The sequence below is a fragment of the Antechinus flavipes genome, chromosome X (genome assembly GCF_016432865.1).
Source record: "Antechinus flavipes isolate AdamAnt ecotype Samford, QLD, Australia chromosome X, AdamAnt_v2, whole genome shotgun sequence".
NCBI lineage: Eukaryota > Metazoa > Chordata > Mammalia > Dasyuromorphia > Dasyuridae > Antechinus > Antechinus flavipes.
In genome coordinates, this window is record NC_067404.1 from 6,580,307 (window position 1) to 6,598,784 (window position 18,478).

General features: G+C 45.3%; 1 protein-coding gene across 10 annotated transcripts; it reads left to right on the forward strand.

Moving 5' to 3' along the window:
• Nucleotides 1–63: 63 nt before the first annotated feature.
• On the forward strand, nt 64–17,372 carry FAM50A (family with sequence similarity 50 member A). Of its 10 annotated transcripts, XM_051969045.1 has the most exons (15): nt 218–268; nt 8,004–8,043; nt 10,106–11,327; nt 11,424–11,508; nt 11,672–11,771; nt 12,725–12,897; nt 13,576–13,652; nt 13,964–14,030; nt 14,317–14,378; nt 14,812–14,888; nt 15,004–15,307; nt 15,980–16,028; nt 16,203–16,273; nt 16,438–16,548; nt 17,228–17,372. In XM_051969045.1, the coding sequence occupies exons 4-15, from the start codon at nt 11,433–11,435 to the stop codon at nt 17,276–17,278; spliced, it is 1,218 nt and encodes a 405-aa protein (XP_051825005.1). In that variant the 5' UTR covers nt 218–268; nt 8,004–8,043; nt 10,106–11,327; nt 11,424–11,432; the 3' UTR covers nt 17,279–17,372. The 10 variants fall into 10 exon arrangements, with proteins under 10 accessions (XP_051825001.1, XP_051825002.1, XP_051825003.1 ...); XM_051969048.1 differs by lacking the exon at nt 8,004–8,043 and having other exon boundaries at nt 173–268; nt 11,191–11,327; XM_051969046.1 differs by lacking the exon at nt 218–268 and having other exon boundaries at nt 7,758–8,043.
• The last annotated feature ends 1,106 nt before the right edge of the window (nt 17,373–18,478 follow it).

The following is an 18,478-nucleotide window of genomic DNA, read 5'->3' on the forward strand; positions in this document are numbered from 1 at the left end:
TCGCCCGCGTTTCGTCACGTGCTACGCTCCCGCTGTTCACGTGATGCGGGACGCGCCATCTTTGTGACGTCATCACGGGCCTTTAGGCCGCTGCCCTCGGAAATCCAAACAGCTTTTTCCGCTGCCTATCCCAGAAGGCCGCAGACCGTCAGCTACCATGGCTGACTACAAGGGTGCTGCTAGTGAGGCGAGCCGCGCCATGCATCTGATAAAGAAGCGGCAGAAACTGCGGGAACAGATTGAACAGATGAAGCAGCGGATAGCTGAGGTGAGAGGGAGGGGGAAAAAAAAAAAAGACACGGGGAAAAGGGAAGCTCCCAGTCCCAGCACATGCGCGCTGGCCGCTCTGCGAATCCTTTCGGGGCGGAAGCGCTGCGGCCCGCTGGGTTTGCGCATGCGTGACGTGAGCCACCTTCTGGAGAAGGGAGACCTGTTCTCTCAGCGCGGCCATCGCTTCGCGGCTCCCCGCTCCCGTCGCGCGCCCGGGCCCGGGGCTAAGGACGCGTTATGAGTGCCGAACGTAACCCTCCTTTCTTCCGTGCTACGGCAAGTGCCGAACACTAACCAGAGTTGGAGCCGTAGCTTGTGGGACCGAACCAAGTGAAAGGGTCTTTGGGATGAGATCGTGTTGGCTTGTGGTGTTGGAAGCCTGGAGAGGGCCCAGCCCCCCGGCTTCGATCGCACTTGGATGGCCCTGACGCCGGCACGCGTGGCCGCCAGGTGGCAGCAGAGAGCTCTGCCAGGCTCCTCGTAAACCTAAAGTGCCATATGATTGCCCGTCCTTTTTATCCTCTCCCTTGGCTCATGGAGTTCTTCCTCCTGGATCCAGGACACCTGGCCCCGTAATTATTCCGCTTGGTTGTCCGAGGACTTGTCCACTGGGCTGGGATTAGGGCACTGCATTTCTAGGGCTCCTGGTAGTCGGGAGAGGCTCCCAGATGTTCTGGCGTCCCCTCCAGGGAACGTAGTCCGGGCGTCTGGAAGTAACCCTTGGCTCTTTGGAGCTCTGGTTTTCATTCTCTCTGCTTTCCCTTTGGGTCGTGATTTGACTAATATTCTATTTCTACTGTATTTGGAGATACCCTTAATGCCAGAACTAGGAAAATGTATCCTTTGTAGAGCATATATCTACCATGCTGTATCGTATCGTGGAGGTTCAGAAGAGACCCCAAGGGTGGGGGGAGGGGTCACAGATCTCTGTTGGCCCTGAAAGTGGGACAGCGAGGGGGTGCGGTGGGCTAGAGCACCAGCCCAGAAGTCAGGAGGACCCGAGTTCAAATGTGACCTCAGACACTTAACACTTCCTGGTTGTGTGACCCTGGGCAAGTCACTTAACCCCAAGTGCCTCAGCAAAAAAATTTTTTAAAAGAATTTGCAGGCCTGAACCCAAATCCAAGTCAAGGGGCAAAGTTTATTGTAATTGTAACATTAATTGAAGCAGCTAAGTACCCAAAAGAGTTAGCAAAGGAGAAAATAGGATACAGCACGGTAGATATCTGCTTTCACAGGAACCCTGAGCCTCCCAGCTCTTGCTCAGATAAGAACTCCCCCTAGACATTTCAGGAAGGCATCTCTCCAAGGGTGGGTTACCAACTTCATGATCCATTAGGCAATCAAATTCAAAACTCACAAGTATAGCAGATTTTATCTCTAATAGCACAGTTTAGGGCTAGATCCATTATTTTTAAAAGTTTACCAAGACACACACACATAGCAGATTTTGTTTAACATGTTTTATATGTTTAAAACTTATCCTGGTGCAAAGGATAAATCATTAAACAAATTTATAGATTCTGAGTAAACCCATTCCTTTTTTAGGAACTAGACATTCTGAACAGGCTCATTTCTCAGGGCTGATCACCTTGCTTATCCTGATGGTTAAAAAAACCCCAAAGACTGGCAAGCTTACAAATTAAGGGGAGTTGACAGAGACCCCAGGGAAGAGGCTGAGCTTGCTGTTGCCCACCCCAAGTATTCTGGGTATTTTCATGGACTGTGCTGTTTGATCTCCCCCCACTCTGTGAAGGGGGAAAGGTGTTGCATACCTCGTACTGATAAGGCTTTCACTTCATCCCTCTTGTTCCCCACACAGGAATGACTAATTTTGGGTCGAACATGACAATAACTCCAAATAACAGTTTTTAGAATTTTAGAATTTTTCCTAATAGCCAAAAAGTCTTTCTCTTAAATCAGTTTCCCTTTTGTTTTAGGGAGAAAACAAAACAATTCTTCAAACTGAGATAGAACCGATTTTTAAATCGACTTCACTTTAGTTCATGAGGTTCCCCAAATTCTAATTAAATGTTCCAGACAAACTGAATTGCCATTTGGTTATTTTCCAATTCACACAAGCCATTTCTGTTTTGGGAGCCAGGAAAAGGGTTAAGGTGCCCGTTTTTACTGACATGGCCCTCAGAAGTCTGACTCCAGATAACTCAAAAGCAGGCTCTTTGTTGCCAGTCTTTAAAGTAGAAGCAAACTGCTTTTCTGTTCTCCTAAACTGCCCAAACTCTTAAATTTGCTGGTAATGCTATCAGTGCAAACAGATTCCAATTTACATATCTCTGTGGTGGGCTTTAATGAGAGCTCCTTTAAAAATGATTTTGCTCTCATATCTCAAATCACATTTCCAAATTACTTTAAACACACGTCAAAATCATTTACCTCATCATTCACATTGTAGGTCACATCTAGAAAACCCATCAAGTTAACAAATAGGAAGCAATTCTAGCCAATAGAGCAATTGACTTTCTTTTTTCTTTTTTTTAATTTTTATTTAATAATTACTTTTATTGACAGAATCCATGCCAGGGTAATTTTTTTTTACAACATTATCCCTGAGCAATTGACTTTCACGTAGCATGTTTTATGCTAAGCACTTACGCAGTCATGTCATCTTCACAACAATCGTTATTTCTCTTTACAAATCAGAAAACTGGGCAGAGTTCAAAATAATCTGCCATAAACTACAGAGCTAATACATAGGCACAACTCAACCAGAATGGGGGCTTACCAAATCTAGAGGCTGACTGGCTTCCTCACCTCACCGCCATGCTGAAACGTTAGGGATAGTTCTTTCACATTCTCTTTTCTTAATCTGTGCTGAGATGAGAGGAGTTAGCAGAGGGGCTTGGGCTATATTGATCTTGTGAGCAGTGCCCACAACTGAGATAGAATCAGGACTCCGGGGAGTGGAGTGGAGAAGGGTCCCTAATACCTTCTGGGGTGCGTTTCCAAAGGAGCGGAATCCCAAAGGGACTCTGGACAAAATAGGAGTCCAGGAAAGGTTAGCAAAAAATTGCTATTTACCTAGGTTGTTTTTTCTTTTTCTTTTCTTTCAGAATGGGGGAAATTTCTGGAATTATCACTAATGTTTCAGGAATTCTTCTTGCAATCTTAAAATGACGAATTGCCAAACTTACTAGTCAGTGTTTTCAAAACTTTGAAAGTCTGTTAAGATGTTATTTTAATTTTAATTAGCTAACTTTTTTGTGTAGCCCCCAACCTGGCCAGAGCAGAGGTCCTTAGGAAGAATCTTCTCAGCATTCTAATACAGCATAGAAGGGTTTGGTTTTTTGGGGGATTTTTTTCCTAGTTGCATTTTAAATCTTTCCAGGTATCAGAATCTAGTTTGCAGAACAAACATGACACAGAGACACAGACAAAAGTGACGTTATAGAAGGCTGTCTCATCTTTGCCAAAAGCCATCCTGTTGTACTTCGGCTCCTCTGGAGTCCCAGAGACAGTGAAAAGGTGGCAAAGGTTCCCTAGGGACTTTGCCGAAAATTGCAAGAATTTCCAAGTCTGGGCGTCCCCAGTCAAGGAAAACTTGCTGAGCTTGGGGCTCAAGATGACTCAGACAATCCTTCTCCCAGTCGCTTGGGATGTCCCAGCTATGGGGCTGAGGGAGAAAAAAAAATGGGGGGCTTACCTTGACTAGGAGGGAATCAAACTAGAGGAGGCCAGACTCTCCCTGGCCCGGGCCATCAAATGTTAAGATTGAGAAGGGACCCCAAAAGGTTGGGGGTCGCAGACTGGTGTCAAAGTTTATTGTAATTGTAACTCCAGTTGAAGAGGACTAAGTTCCAAAAAGATTTAGCAAAGGACCAGGAGCAAGAAGATACATTTATAGGAAAAAGATAGAAAGATGAGGTGTTTCATGTGACTGATGTGCTGATTTTATGGCCTAGAGGTAGAACTGAGGAGAGGGCTCAGGAATTTGGTTATCCCTGACCTGCAGGTCACTATCCTGGGGCCAGAAGACTTTAGAATCGTTGAGAGATTGTCAGAACAACAGCACTCTAGGGCCAGAGAGTCTCAGTATACCTAATATATATTCCCTAGAGTCTAAGGGAAGAAATCATATTATATTCCTAGGCCAGAAGACTTTTGCAATTGTTGATAGATTGCCAGAACAATAGTACTCTAAAGTCGGGGGGACTTTGGGATCACTGATTCTAAGGCCAGAAGACTTTAGAATCACCGACAGATTGTTAGAACCGAAGCACTCCCAGGTCAGCGGGACCTCCCTACTGCTGTCTCCCCTAGAAGCTATATTCCATCAGGATTGTGTATGTCCTTGTAATCAAGTCATCCTCGGTGGGTGACCTCACCCCACACAATCTCTGGTGTCCAATCTATTTCCCAAAAGTGTTTCAAAGTATAGGCAATGTGCTGGTCTAGGAATGTAAGGACTGAGAGAAATAATTCCTGCCCTTAAGGAATTAATTTGGGAGTAGATAGTAAAGAGTCAGATAGTCTCCACCCTCAAGAAGCTTCCTTTCTAATGGGGGAGACCACTCTAGAGGAGGGCTTCTTAATTGTTTTTCCCACTGCTAACCCTTTTTTGCCCAAGTAGTTTTTATAGACTCTGGGTAGATCAGTATATCAAATTAGTACGCAAATCAAAGATTTACTGATGATAATCATGGAACCCCTACGTTCAGTTATAAGACTGGGTAGCGAAGCAGTTTAGGAAGCTGTACTCTAAACCACTTATTTTTGCTCCGTGTTTGTCTCCTGAAAAGGCCCATCCTGACTTAATTGTCTTTTTGTAAAAGCTACATCTTGACTTCTTAGAGTATTTTTTTATTTTTTTCTTTTTTTTCTTTTTTTAATTTTTATTTAATAATTACTTTATATTGACAGAATCCATGCCAGGGTAATTTTTTTTTACAACATTATCCCTTGCACTCGTTTCTGTTCCAATTTTTTTTTTCCCCTCCCTCCCTCCACCCCCTCCCCTAGATGGCAAGCAGTCCTTTATATGTTGGATATGTTGCAGTATATCCTAGATACAATCTATGTTTGCAGAACCGAACAGTTCTCTTGTTGAATAGGGAGAATTGGATTCAGAAGGTAGAAATAACCCGGGAAGAAAAACAAAAATGCAGAGAGTTCACATTCGTTTCCCAGTGTTCTTTCTTTGGGTGTAGCTGCTTTTGTCCATCATTTATCAATTGAAACTCAGTTAGGTCTCTTTGTCAAAGAAATCCACTTCCATCAAAATATGTCCTTAGAGTATTTTTTTAAAATAACCATGCCTTGCTATAAGATACCCTGAGTCCTTCCTTATCTCTTACATTTTACAACCTTGTAGACTATTAGCCTACAGTGAAACCCTAAATTTTCAATACATAAAGCTCTCCCCAACTTTTTCTAATCGCTAGGCTCTCTCAGAATTTGGTCCATCTGTTTTGTCATTAATAAAGTCTTTTGTGACTATTTTTTTTAAAAAGAGGAAGCTAGGACTCTAGAGAACAATGCATCCAAGCAGGGTTGTTTTGACTTGGGACTCATAAGAAGGTAATTGGAAGCCTAGGGGAGGTGATTCATATGCCCTTTCTCATAGCAATGAAAATGTTGATTTGATTCCAGTTTCCACAGGAAGAGGTAGGAAGGAGAATGGTTCTAAATGTACCCAAGATTGGAGGTATTATACTTGGCAAAGAAAATAGCCAGAGAGGACTGTTAAGCCTGACTGAGCCGACCAGTTGTGATGGATCGGGGAGGGGGGGGGGGGGGGATTTGCACTCACTCCCTTGTCTGTTTAGTGGACTCCCAGAGTGTCTTGTTAAGTACTCCCAAACCATGACCTTCTTCAAGGCAAAGCTGATAGCTAAGAAAGTGTCAGGGGGCTGGGATGGTGAGAAAGTACTGGTTGTTGAAAGAACTGAACCTGTGTAACCTGGAAAAGACTTGAGGGGCTAATGGTACGGAGTGGACAAAGCAAGAGGAATTCCACTTGTTCTATTGGGAGCACTAGGTGGGATTTGTAAAGAGATGCGTTTAGGCTTCATGTAAGGGACAAATTCCTACCTCAAATGGAGCTGGGGGCTCTTGAACCTGACTGCAGATTGGCTTAGAAAACTACAGTTCTTCTCGTATGGGATGTTTCCCAGTCCCATTTCTCTGCCTCTGGCTTCAGCATTTGAGGGATCTCAAAAGTGAAGGCAGGATAACGCTTGCTGGGCCTATCATCAAGTCAGGCTTGGATTAGATGGCCTTGGGCTGCTGTGGCCCACCAGTGAGATTCTACAACAGGGATTTTTCTTTTGTTCAGAACAGACTGACGGGTACTTTGGATCGCATCTTACCTTTTAGAGGGATAAATGATTACATATTGGTAATATTTAAAATGCTGTCTAAAAGCTATTCAAGTGAACATTACACTGTACAATTCCATTTGAAAATAGATTACAGAGAAAGATTATGATGCATTGTATGCAAATTGATAACTCCATTGCTTCTCCCAGTATTCTTCCCCAGAGCTCATTTTGGAGTACTGCCTAATTCCTATTCTATATTCAATGTTCATGGCCCTGACCCATCTGCTCCCCTCCCATCGGGCTAGCCTACCTGGGATGACTTTTTAGTTTAAATAATACAATGTCATTAATGGGATCCTAGGGCCCTCAACGGCAGGTACCCTTCCTAAACCAGAGGCTGACAAGACTCAGATGTTTCTCAGACTTGCCAGCTCTGGCTGTTTGAAAGACAGAGGATCAATTTTCAAAGGATGCAATAATGATGATAGCGAGGGTACCATTCTTATTGTCTAAGTCTGGTCTTAAGAGCCCTCCTGATCCTGCAGCTCGTTGAATGTACCCAAGTCTCAGTTTTTTCTGGCACTCCAAGAGCTTAGATAAGTCATCTGGAGTAGCATTTTGCCCCCAGGTTATTACCTACACCAAAAACAAATCTCCTAACCCATTCAGTGAAACACAATTCAGATCGCCACTTTGATCATAAGGTAAAAGATCCTTCCCTCCCAAAAAAGTTGGAGGCCATAGCCATTGAGGTCCCTAATCAGGCTTGTTGATTAGATGCTATTTGAAGTAAAGTGCATATTTCAGATTGTTCTCCAAGTCAGTTAGCCATTTCTTTATTCAGTTGAGATTTTAGTTGATATTCAACAGAAATCTGGTACCAGTTGAATGTCACTGGGCCCTCTCCTGTCCAAATCCTCTTTCCATAGAGCCATTTTATATGAAATATACCAAGATAACGTCAAAACGGGTACATGATATATATGAAAGCCCAGCTCTCCAGGTCAAGGATCAGACCAGAATCCTGTTCCTTAACTGTATCACTCAGAGAACAGTGAGGCAATTGGTCCAGATCACCTAATGTCAGAAGCTTCACTCCATGACCAAGCTTAATGATGTTACTGCTACAACTAGTGATATTGGATTAATTTCCCCCCCCCCCTCCATTTAATAGATGACATACAGGGATCAATACTAACTCTTTGGGGGAGGTGTGGTTAGCTCTTGTCATTTAAAAAAATTTTCTCTCCAAAAGTTTGAGTTCATTTTGGGGGTCCATACCATTCTTAAGATGGAATGAGACACAAGGAGCATGAAAGTAGCTATTGCTTCTACTTTCTGCCAAGAAGCCAGTTTGATTTGACCACAAGGCCCTGTTGGTAATCACCTCCTTGGCAGAATTTGCAGTGGGAAACCCCATGGGGATTCCAAGGTAAAAATAAGTATTTTTCTCAGACATTGCTGAGATCTCCTGATTTTCATCTGGGATTTTGTGGTGAGTATCCTCTTCTTCATTTCTCCCTCCTTCCCCCCTCCCCCCCCCCCCCCAATCAAGCAATAAGGATATACATTTGGACTCGTTAAAATGGTGTCCACATGGCAACCTCATTTATGTCATTCAGCATTTCAGTCAGGGAGTCAAGGGTGTCGGGCTCTGTGACTAAATTGCCCCCCATGCTAGGGCCATTGCTGGTATGGATAGAGGCTTACTTACCCAGTAGAATCTTTGTGTAATGCTGATCACCTCTTCCTGCAAACCGGCTCATTGTTTGGGTTGGATGGCATGAAGCCGATGCCATTGGCTAGATCCTCAGGGCACCCCAAACCCTTTCCTTTTGTGTTTGGCTTTGTCCAAGCTGACTGCAGTAAGAAGTCCTGCTCAGTGCAGTAGGCGTGAAAGCTTTGTGATTCTTGCTGATGTGTCCATCTCCCATATTCCAATTAAGGAATCTTTTAGACAGGCTAGAGGCATAAACTTTACCCATGGTGTTACCCAGAGATCTAGATCTTCAGGTGGAAGGCAACAAGTTCTTTAGTTTCTTTTTTATAGATTAAAATAGGCAGAGATGACTGACACACCTCTGGACCATTACTGTTTATATACCATTAAAAACAATGGTGTGAAACTAGGTTGCTCATTATCACCACTATCGTTCAACATGCTACTAGAAATGTTTGCTTTAGCAGTGAAAGAAGGAAAAGAAACTGAAAGGATTAGAGTCAGCACTGAGGAAAAACAAAGTATTACTCTTTTCTAGATGACATGAAGATATACTTGGAGAACTCTGGAGAATCAAGTAAAACAGACTAGTTGAAAAATTAACTTCAACAAAGTTACAAGATAGGAAATGAACCCATACAAATCATTAGCATTTCTATATATCACCAGCAAAGACCAGCAGCGAGAGATGGAAAGATAAATTCCATTTAAACTAAGTGGAGACAACTTAAAATACTTGCCAAGACAAAGCTAGGAACTATTTGAACAGAATTACAAAACACTTTTCCCACAGGTAAAGTCAACTCGAAATAATTGAGAAAGCATTAATTGCTCATGGGTTGGCTGAGCCTATATGATAAAAATTATATTTTTACCAAAATCACTTTACTTATTTAGTGCCATACCAATGAAACTACCAAAAAATGATTTTAGAAAGTTAGAAGAATAATACCAAAGTTAAACTAAAAGAACAAAAGGTCAAGAATATCAAGGCAAGCAATGTGGGGGGGGAGGAAGTGAAGGAAGGTGGCCTAGTCATACCAGATCTCAAACGTATTAGAAAGTGATAATCATCAAAACAATCTGGTGCTGGCCAAGAGACAGGGATAGATTAGGTACACAGTGGTGGCTGATTATGGTCATCTAGTGTTTGATAAACCCAAAGAACCCAGCTCCTGGGACGAGAACTCTATTTGACAAAAACTTCTGGGAAAACTAGAGAGCAGTATGATCAAAAGTAGGTTTTACATAGTAGACCAAGATGAGGTCAAAATGGGTACATGATTTAGACAAAGATACCACAGGCAAATTAGGAGAGCAAGGAATAGTTTACCTGTCAGATCTATGGTTAAGGGAAGAATTTTATCATCTGATTTTTTTTTATTTACAAGATATATGCATGGGTAATTTTACAGCATTGACAATTGCCAGACCTTTTGTTCCACTTTCCCCTCCTTCCCCCCACGCCTCCCCCCGATGGCAGATTGACCAATACATGTTAAATAGGTTAAAGTATAAATTAAATACAATATAAGTATACATGTCTTAACAGTTATTTTGCTGTACAGAAAGAATCAGACTTTGAAATAGTATACTATTAGCCTGTGAAGGAAATCAAAAATGCAGGCAGACAAAGATAGAGGAATTCTATGTGGTGGTTCATACTCATCTCCCAGAGTTCTTCACTGGGTGTAGCTGGCTCAATTCATTCCTGCTCCATTGGAACTGATTTGGTTCATCTCATTGTTGAAGAGGGCCACGTCCATCAGACTTGATCCCCATATGGTATTGTTGTTGAAGTATATAATGATCTTCTGGTCCTACTCATTTCATTCAGCATCAGTTCCTGTAAGTCTCTCCAGGCCTTTCTGAAATCATCCTGCTGGTCATTTCTTACCGAACAATAATATTCCATATTATTCATATACCACAATTTATTCAACCATTCTCCAACTGATGGGCATAAGGGAAGAATTTATGACTCAACGAGATAAAGAACATTATGGTACGTAAAATGAATAATTTTGGTTACATTGAATTAAAAGGTTTGTACACAAGCTCAATCAGTGAAACCAAGATTAGAAGGAAAGCAGAAAACTACAGCGAGTTTCTGTTAAAAGCCTTTTTTCCTCAAATATATTGAGAAGTGAGCCAAATTGATAAGAATTCAAGTCATTCCCCAATTGATAAAGGTTATGAATAGGCACTTTTTACTATAGTCATATGTTCAAAATGCTCTAAATCTTTCCTATTAGAGAAAAACACATTAAGACAACTCTACTGTCAATAAAAAGTTATAAAAAAAAAAAAAAAAGACAATTCTAAAGTACCCACACCTCTCAGATTGGCTAATATAATAGAAAAGGAAAATGGCAAATGTTGGAGGGATTGTGGAAAAATTGGGACATTAATGCAGTGTTGGTGGAACTGTGAACTGATCCATCCATTGTGGAGAGCAATTTGAAACTATGCTCAAAGGGTTATAAAATGACATACCTTTTGGCTCAGCAATATCACTACTAGGTCCATAGCCCCAAAAGATTTTTTTAAAATAAGAAGAAAAAGGACATATATGTACAAAAGGCTTTTGAGATTGAGCCAAGGGCCTGAACTCAGGAGTGCTGCCTAGCTGAGAGGGAAGAAGGTGGATTTGGGAGATAGAATCAACAGAACCAGGCAGCTGCCTTTGATCTCTACCGCCCCTTCCTTCTCCCTGACTTCACTTTACTGGAATGCATGTGTAGGAAAGAGGAAGGACCCAAAAGGCTTCAAGAGGTGGCATCTGGGGCTGTCGGGCAAAGGTTGAGCAGGTCAGAGGCTCCAATTGGGATTTGGAGCCTCTGCAGATCCCACCCATCCCTCACAGGGAGAAAAGGGGTTCTTGTTCTGTGGGAAGTTCTGGTGGACATTTTCCTGACGCAGGAACAAGGAGAGTCAGAGGCTGGAATCGGGGGCAGGAAGAAATCGGAGGGGCTGATGCCCCGTTTTGCAAGTCAAGAAACTGAACTCCTTAGAGGGAAAAGGACTTGTCCAGAATTCCCAAGCAAGCCAGTGGCAAGGTTGAAATGAGAGCCCTTCACTGTCTTGATTCCATTACTCCTTCTGCCAGTTTGTGAGTTTGATCGTATTCCTGACAGCCTCTGCTTTCCTTACAGGAGAATGTCATGAAGTCAAACATTGACAAGAAGTTCTCAATCCATTATGACGCAGTAGAGGCTGAACTCAGATCCAGCACTGTGGGTGAGTAGGGCATGTGCCCGAACCCCTAATGGGTTTTCTGCTCTTTCTAATTTTGGTTTCACTGGTTGTGCTTGTGCAAAAAACGAAATTATTCATTTTATGTACCATAAGGTCATCGCCCATTGCTTCAGCTCTGTCCTTACCAGTGTCCTTCATCTGCCAGGTCTTGTAACCCTGAGTGACATGAAGGCCAAGCGGGAAGAGCTGGTGAAGGAGCGGGAAAAGCAGCTGGTTAAAAAGGAACAGTCCAAAAAAGTTCAGCTGTGGGTATCCTGGCCTTCCTCTTGGGGGTTAGGGGAGTAGGTAGGAGGGAGGCAGAGAAAGTTCCCCCAGATACCCACCAGGGGCAGGATGGGAGCTCTACTTTAGCACAAGCCTTGGGCTGCCCAGGATTCTGAGGGATGGTGAGCTCTCTCTAAGGGAGACAGTTTTCCTTCCTTTGAAAGAAGTAGAGTCGGCAATGAGGAAAAACAAACTAGCACTCTTTGCAGATGACATGAAGGTATACTTAGAGAACTCTGAGAATCAACTAAAACAGACTAGTTGAAAAATTAATTTAAACAAAGTTATAAGATAGGAAATAAACCCACACAAATCATTAGCATTTCTATATATCACCAGCAAAGACCAGCAGCGAGAGATGGAAAGATAAATTCCATTTAAGCTAAGTGGAGACGATATAAAATACTTGCCAAGACAAAGCTAGGAACTATTTGAACAGAATTACAAAACACATTTCCCACAGGTAAAGTCAACTCGAAATAATTGGGAAAACATTAATTGCTCGTGAGTTGGCTGAGCCAATATGATAAAAATTAGATTTTTACCTTGGGCACGAGTTTATAAAGCTGTCGTTATATACCGTAGGCCTTGAAAAATCAACTTTTTGATATTCAGTTTCTTTATATTCATAGTATACCTGTTAACCATTCTTCTCTCTTATGAGTCAATTCTACCTTGAGTTATGAACAGATCATTCATTTGCAATGCTAGCTCCTTATGCCCCTCTGGCCCCCACGGCATCCCTTATTACAGTGAAATGCGAAGAGCTGCCCGGGGATTCCCTGACTCCACCCCAGATAGCTCCCTTAGGAGACATTGCTGGCAGTACGGGTGGAACCATACAAGAGGAACTGCTAGCAGGCCTGCGAGAGGTGGGCAGAGGGCAGGACTAACACGGAGGCCACTGGCTAAAGCTTATTGGATACCCTTCTAGAAAGCTAGGGAAACTGCGAGAAAAGAAACGCAAGAAGGACGACAAGCAGAAGATCTCTGGCCTGTCCTTCTCCTTGGATGACGACGAGGATTTTCAGGAAGAAGAGGACGATAAGGATGGTGACCTGCTACGGGAAAGTAAGAACAGGGAGATGCCCAAAGAGGGACAGCTGAGTAAGTACTCGCTGAGAGAGGGAAGAGAAGCAGGCTCCAAAGTCAAGCAGATCAGATCGAAGCCCATTTCCGAACGTAGGCCTTGCTCTCTTGGAGCCGTGAATCTGAGTGGACATCCCTGTGAGAAACGAGCTAGCTTTGCAAAAGTTGGAATAATTAAGATAAAGCAGTGCGCTTGATCACCGTGATCAAGCGCACTGCTTTATCTTAATTACATAGTGTGTGTTGGCTTGCAGCTGGGGTAGTCAAGGGAAGATTTTGCAGTTGAAGTGACGTTGAACTGGATCTTAAAAGAGTGCTAGAATCTAGTTAGCCAGAAAACGTTGGGGAGGGCTTTCCTGGGGCCATGAGCAAAAACGGCAGAACATGCTTAAGATGTGAACCGTTTGACCCACATGTATAGGAGAGCACTGGGAAGGTCAGGCTGGAAGATCATGTTGGACCTAGGTGGTGGAAGGCTGTTACTGTGTGATTGTATGCCATAGGCAATATAGGTATGAACGAGAGCAGACGTGGTTCCTACCTTCCAAGAGTAACAGTCGAAATGGTAAGGAAGATCTATATGACTAGCACGGAGTCTTCGGCAACACATATTGGTTGGTGTTGGACTCTGCCTAAAGATTGTCCTGGCAGGTGGGGGAATCGGCGTGACTGGCACCTACATCTATTTCCCTACAGCGATCCCTTTAAAAAAGAAAAAATTAGGGAAGAACCCAGACGTGGACACAAGCTTTCTTCCGGACCGTGACCGAGAGGTAAACCCAGCCCGTTTGTGCCCGAGTTCCTCTTGAGTTGGGAAGCTTGCCTAGCTTTAGGGTCTTGATGGTGGGAAAGCCTTGGTATGTTGAGGTAGGAGGAATTGCTACTCAATAGGCCCCCCTTTTCTTCCTCTTTTTAAAATACACTTTAGTGATCACTTCTATCTTGACATCAGTTTTTACACTCGCACACTTACACGCTCATTCCCCTGATTGAATCCTTCCTCGTGATGAAAATTAGCTCAAGCAAACCATATAGCGGCCACATCTGTTAATACACTATTCCCTTTTCCCATTTTCTCCCACAGGAAGAGGAAAATAGGATCCGGGAGGAACTTCGGCAGGAATGGGAGGCCAAGCAGGAGAAGATCAAGAGTGAGGCGTCAGGATATCCAGACAAACATTATTCCATACATGCCCACCTCTGGGGGACTAAGCTTGAGGGAGGGGGGTGGGGGCGGTGGGGGCGAGTCGCCGTCTAGTCTTCACGGAGGGTACGACGTGGTAGTCTGGGTTCCCTGAAAGCACCTCAGGGATTCTGCCCACATGGGAAGACACCTTTCTCCAGTTGTGACTGGAGGGGGTGCGAAATAGCTAAATGTAGATATTTCAAGGTACTTCTAAGTTTGGAGCCGAGAAGAATGATTTTTGCCACTTCTAGGTGAAGAAATTGAAATCACGTTTAGTTACTGGGATGGCTCTGGGCACCGGAGAACCGTGATGGTAGGGATCGTTGCTACCTGGGAGAAGCAAAGGGGGGAGGTTAGATTTACTGCCGCCTTAGCTGTCCCATTCCTCAGGCAAGGCCCTGGTTTGAGACTGATTGCTTTGTGTTCGGCAAGGAGCAGAGGAGAGGGTGGTGAAATGCAGCTCGAGCTAGGAAAGGCCCAAGCTGTCTGGGGGGGGCTGCCCCGTGGGATGCCCAGGGGCGGGCCGGGCCGAGCCCTCGCCTGGGCGCTAGGTAGAGCACGGGGCAGAAGGGGGAACCGTTGCGCGCTCCTTTGTCCCCTCGCCCTCAGACAAGCTGTTCCTTCCTGCGTCCCTTTTCCCGTCCTGAGGGCCTGAGTGAGATCTCTGGCCCACTGGAAAGATGACCCTCACTATCTGGTCCCTTTTTCCTTCCTCAATTGTTTTGACTCCACGCTGCCTCTGATAGATGAAGAAGGGGAATTCGATGCACCAGTTCCTGCAGAAAGCTCTGGTGATCCTGCGGAAAGACTTTAGTGAACTGAGGTCTGTTGGGCCCCGGGCCAGGAGACGGCACCTCCGATTGTGTCTCCCCCCTTGTTAAATGATGCTAATGCGCTCACGAGAGAAGGCCAGAGCCTGGCTCCCCTTGTTCTCCTAGGAAACATGTGCACTTTAGCAGGGGCCCTCTGGAGCCAAGGGTCCTGCCTTGCCTCTGTTGTCCAATCCGAAGATGTGACCGACTTTTGACAGATCCGGCTGGGTCGGCTGGAAGGCTGGTGGGAGATGGAGCTGAACGTGTGGAGGGCTGCCCCCACTTTCTGGCTAGCCTGATTTCTCTACCTAGGGAGGGAGGAGGCTGGGGAAGCCTCGGCCATGCTGCTGACTTCCTTCCCCTACTTCCCCCCAGGTCAGTAGGAGTGGAGCAGCTCATGTACATCAAGGAGGATCTGATCATTCCTCACGTTAGTGCTCCTTCTCCCGGCTCCGAGGGATCCTTGGCAAAAAATGGGAAATAGCCTGGGGGGAGTGGGGCCGGGGGCCTGGGAGCCTCAGGCTGGGACAGTCCCAGGCAAGCTTTTGCCCTTTCTCCTGTGGTTTGGCTTACCTGGCTGTCCAAATGATGCTGATGGCCCCTCCCATCAGTCTAGCCCTTCATGGTTGACTTTCCTCAACTTTCTATTCGATAATGTATCCCTGCATCCTCACAGTCCTTTACAAATGAGAAATAGAAAGCTTGCAGTGTGTCCAAGGCCACGTAGCTAGCTTAGCAGCAGGAGTAGGCCTGGGGGCCAGGTCTCAACCAATCAGGAAACGGCGATCGAGCCCCTGCTGTCTGCCGGGCACCATGCTTTGGGCTGGGGATACAGCAGAGACAAGAACGGCCCCTTCCCTCGAGGAGTTTTCCAAAGCCAGTAGGGTACCATTGCCCCGACACCACGTGGCCTCTTAGCAGCTCTGCCTCCCTTGGGAACGTACCAGGGGTGGGTAGGGAATGCTGATGGGCACAGCAGGGGACCGATTCATGGAAGTAATGAGGAGCCAGTCACCGTTCGCATCCTGCTGGAACCCGTTTCCGGGCACCACCTCTGCCAGATGCTTCGGTGACCCCTCACTCTTTTCTTGTTGACCTCCAGCATCGCAGCTTCTATGACTTCATTGTCACCAAAGCCAGAGGAAAGAGTGGTGAGTGAGCCCACAGGGGTGGTAACTGGAGCTCCTTTGGGTGCTCTGAGCCCCTGGGCTGCTGGGGGAGGGGGGGGTCAGTTTTGCATCCACAGCCATGGCTCCTGCCTGTGGGTACTGGCCACCTTACCGGTACAGGAAAAACCTGACTTCCAGCTGCTGTTTCCCTACCAGGCCCACTCTTTAACTTTGATGTCCACGATGACGTCCGGCTGCTCAATGATGCTACGGTGGAGAAGGATGAGGCGAGTGGGCAGTACCAGGGGTGGACTTTGAGGGTTGTCTGGTAGCTGGGACTTAGGGGTGGGATAGGGGTGGGGTATCTCCTTGAAAACTATGGATGAACCATGCAGAAGGTGGGGTTTAAGTGGGGAATCAGCGCGAGATCCCTGACCCCTTTTCCCCTCAGTCACACGCTGGAAAGGTGGTGCTGAGAAGCTGGTATGAAAAGAACAAACATATTTTCCCAGCCAACCGCTGGGAGCCCTATGACCCAGAGAAGAAATGGAACAAGTACACGGTGAGGAGTTAGAAGTTTAGGGCAAGAGGGCGAGGGTGGGGGGAGATTTGGGCCTTCTGAGGGCAAGCAGGAGCTGCCAAGTGACACCCTGTGGGCCACTCAGCGTTGAACTGAGCTCAACAGACTGCTGTTGCCACCCTGAAGGGTAACGTGGGGACCTGGGGGAGGTGTGTTGGGCAAGGTCCACCGGGCAGTTACTAAGCACAGGACCCTTTCAACCCCACCCACGGTTACATCTAGCCTTCTCCCCCCCCATATATACTAATCATTGCTCTCCACTCCCAGCACTCATCCTCCACAGCCCCACGAGAAAACAAGCCACAATCTTGAGGTCTGAACATATTAATGATACATTTATTCTCTCTGTCTCTGTCCCTCTTTGTCGTCCCCCCGCTTTCTCCCTCCCATCCCTCTGGCTCACCGCCCTCCCCGAACCTCTCAAAGATCCGCTGAGCACCTGTAAAAGATAGTGCGTAATCTCTGTCGCCTCATCTCCATCCTCATCCACTCCCCCTCATTTGTTAAGCCTGACACAGAAAGTTCGCAGCTGCCTCTACACAGCTTTCCTTCCCCTCTGCTCTTCCTGTCCCTCCTTTCCCCTTCGTAGAACTTCCCCCTTCCCACTGGGTTTGTTTCTTTTTCCCCCGCACTGGTTTTCTAATGTCTCCAGGTCCTTTAGGTCCATCTGGGAAGCAGACCCTGGAGCTGGTGCACATCAAGGAAGCTGTGACAGAGCTGATGCCTGAATTTCTACTCTCTAAGTCTGTAACTTACTGTTATTTGCACATTTCTTATTTCAGAATAAATAAACTTTTGTGTGAGAACTGGAACTCTTATATTCCGATCCCTGAGTTGAGCAAAGTTGAGGGAAAGAAGAAGCACAAATGCTTTTTCTAATTAAAAAAAAAAACGTGTTTTCATTCTAGTGACTTCTGAATACAGCTCATTCTTCTGCCATCATCCCACTGGGACTGGCCATTATTTTTTTCCTTGTAACAGATTCATTCAATCCAACCTTGATTAAGCCCCTACTGTGTGCCAGGCACTGGGATGTAAAGACAGGTTAAAAACCAGTGGCTGCCCTCGAGGAGCCCACAGCCTAATGGCAGAGACAACGTGCAGATAAGGACTTTTTTAGCCATAGATGGGCTACATGGGACATCAGCAGCAGAGAGAAGGCATCAGTATTAAGGGGGAGCAGGAAAAGTTTCCTGGAGGAGGTGGGATTTGAGATGGGACTTGAACAGAGACAGGACATGAGGATGAGGAAGCAGGAGAGATGGGCAGCCAGAGAAAAGGCCCAGAGATGGGAGGTCTTGTATGTCAAACTCCTTGATTTCTAACTATAAGCTTCCCTCCCTTACCCAGAAAACCATCCTTTATATTCTAAAAAGGAAAAGAAAACAAACCAAACAGAAACCCCTAGGTTTAGTCCAAGTGACCAGATCAGCAGCTGTGTCAGACTCTGCAGTGCTCCCCACTTCTTAGCTCTTCCCTAGGAACCCAGCTGGCTCATTCTAAGAGGAATCTTTGGCGATCCAGCTACATTTGCTTTCTGCAGTTATATTTTGTTGATTGGTTTTTCAGTTCTGTTTACAACCTCTTCATAAGTTTTCTTGTATTTCTTTGAAATCATCGTCATCCTTTCTTATGGTACGATAATATTCCATCACGTTCAATTACTGCACTGTGTTCAACTGTTCCCCAGTCAATGGGCATCTCTGGTTCAGTTCTTTGCTACTACAGAAAGTGCAGCCGTGGAGATTTTGGTGAACATGGGACCTTTCTGTTTGTCTTTGACTTCCTTGGGGCATCTAATGAGGCAATTAGGTCAAAGAGGATGGACGTTGGTTCCAAAGTGATTGGCGTTCGCTTCTTTGTGGTGATCTCTAATGTCATCCTGATCTCTCTCTCTCTAGCCACTGGAGCC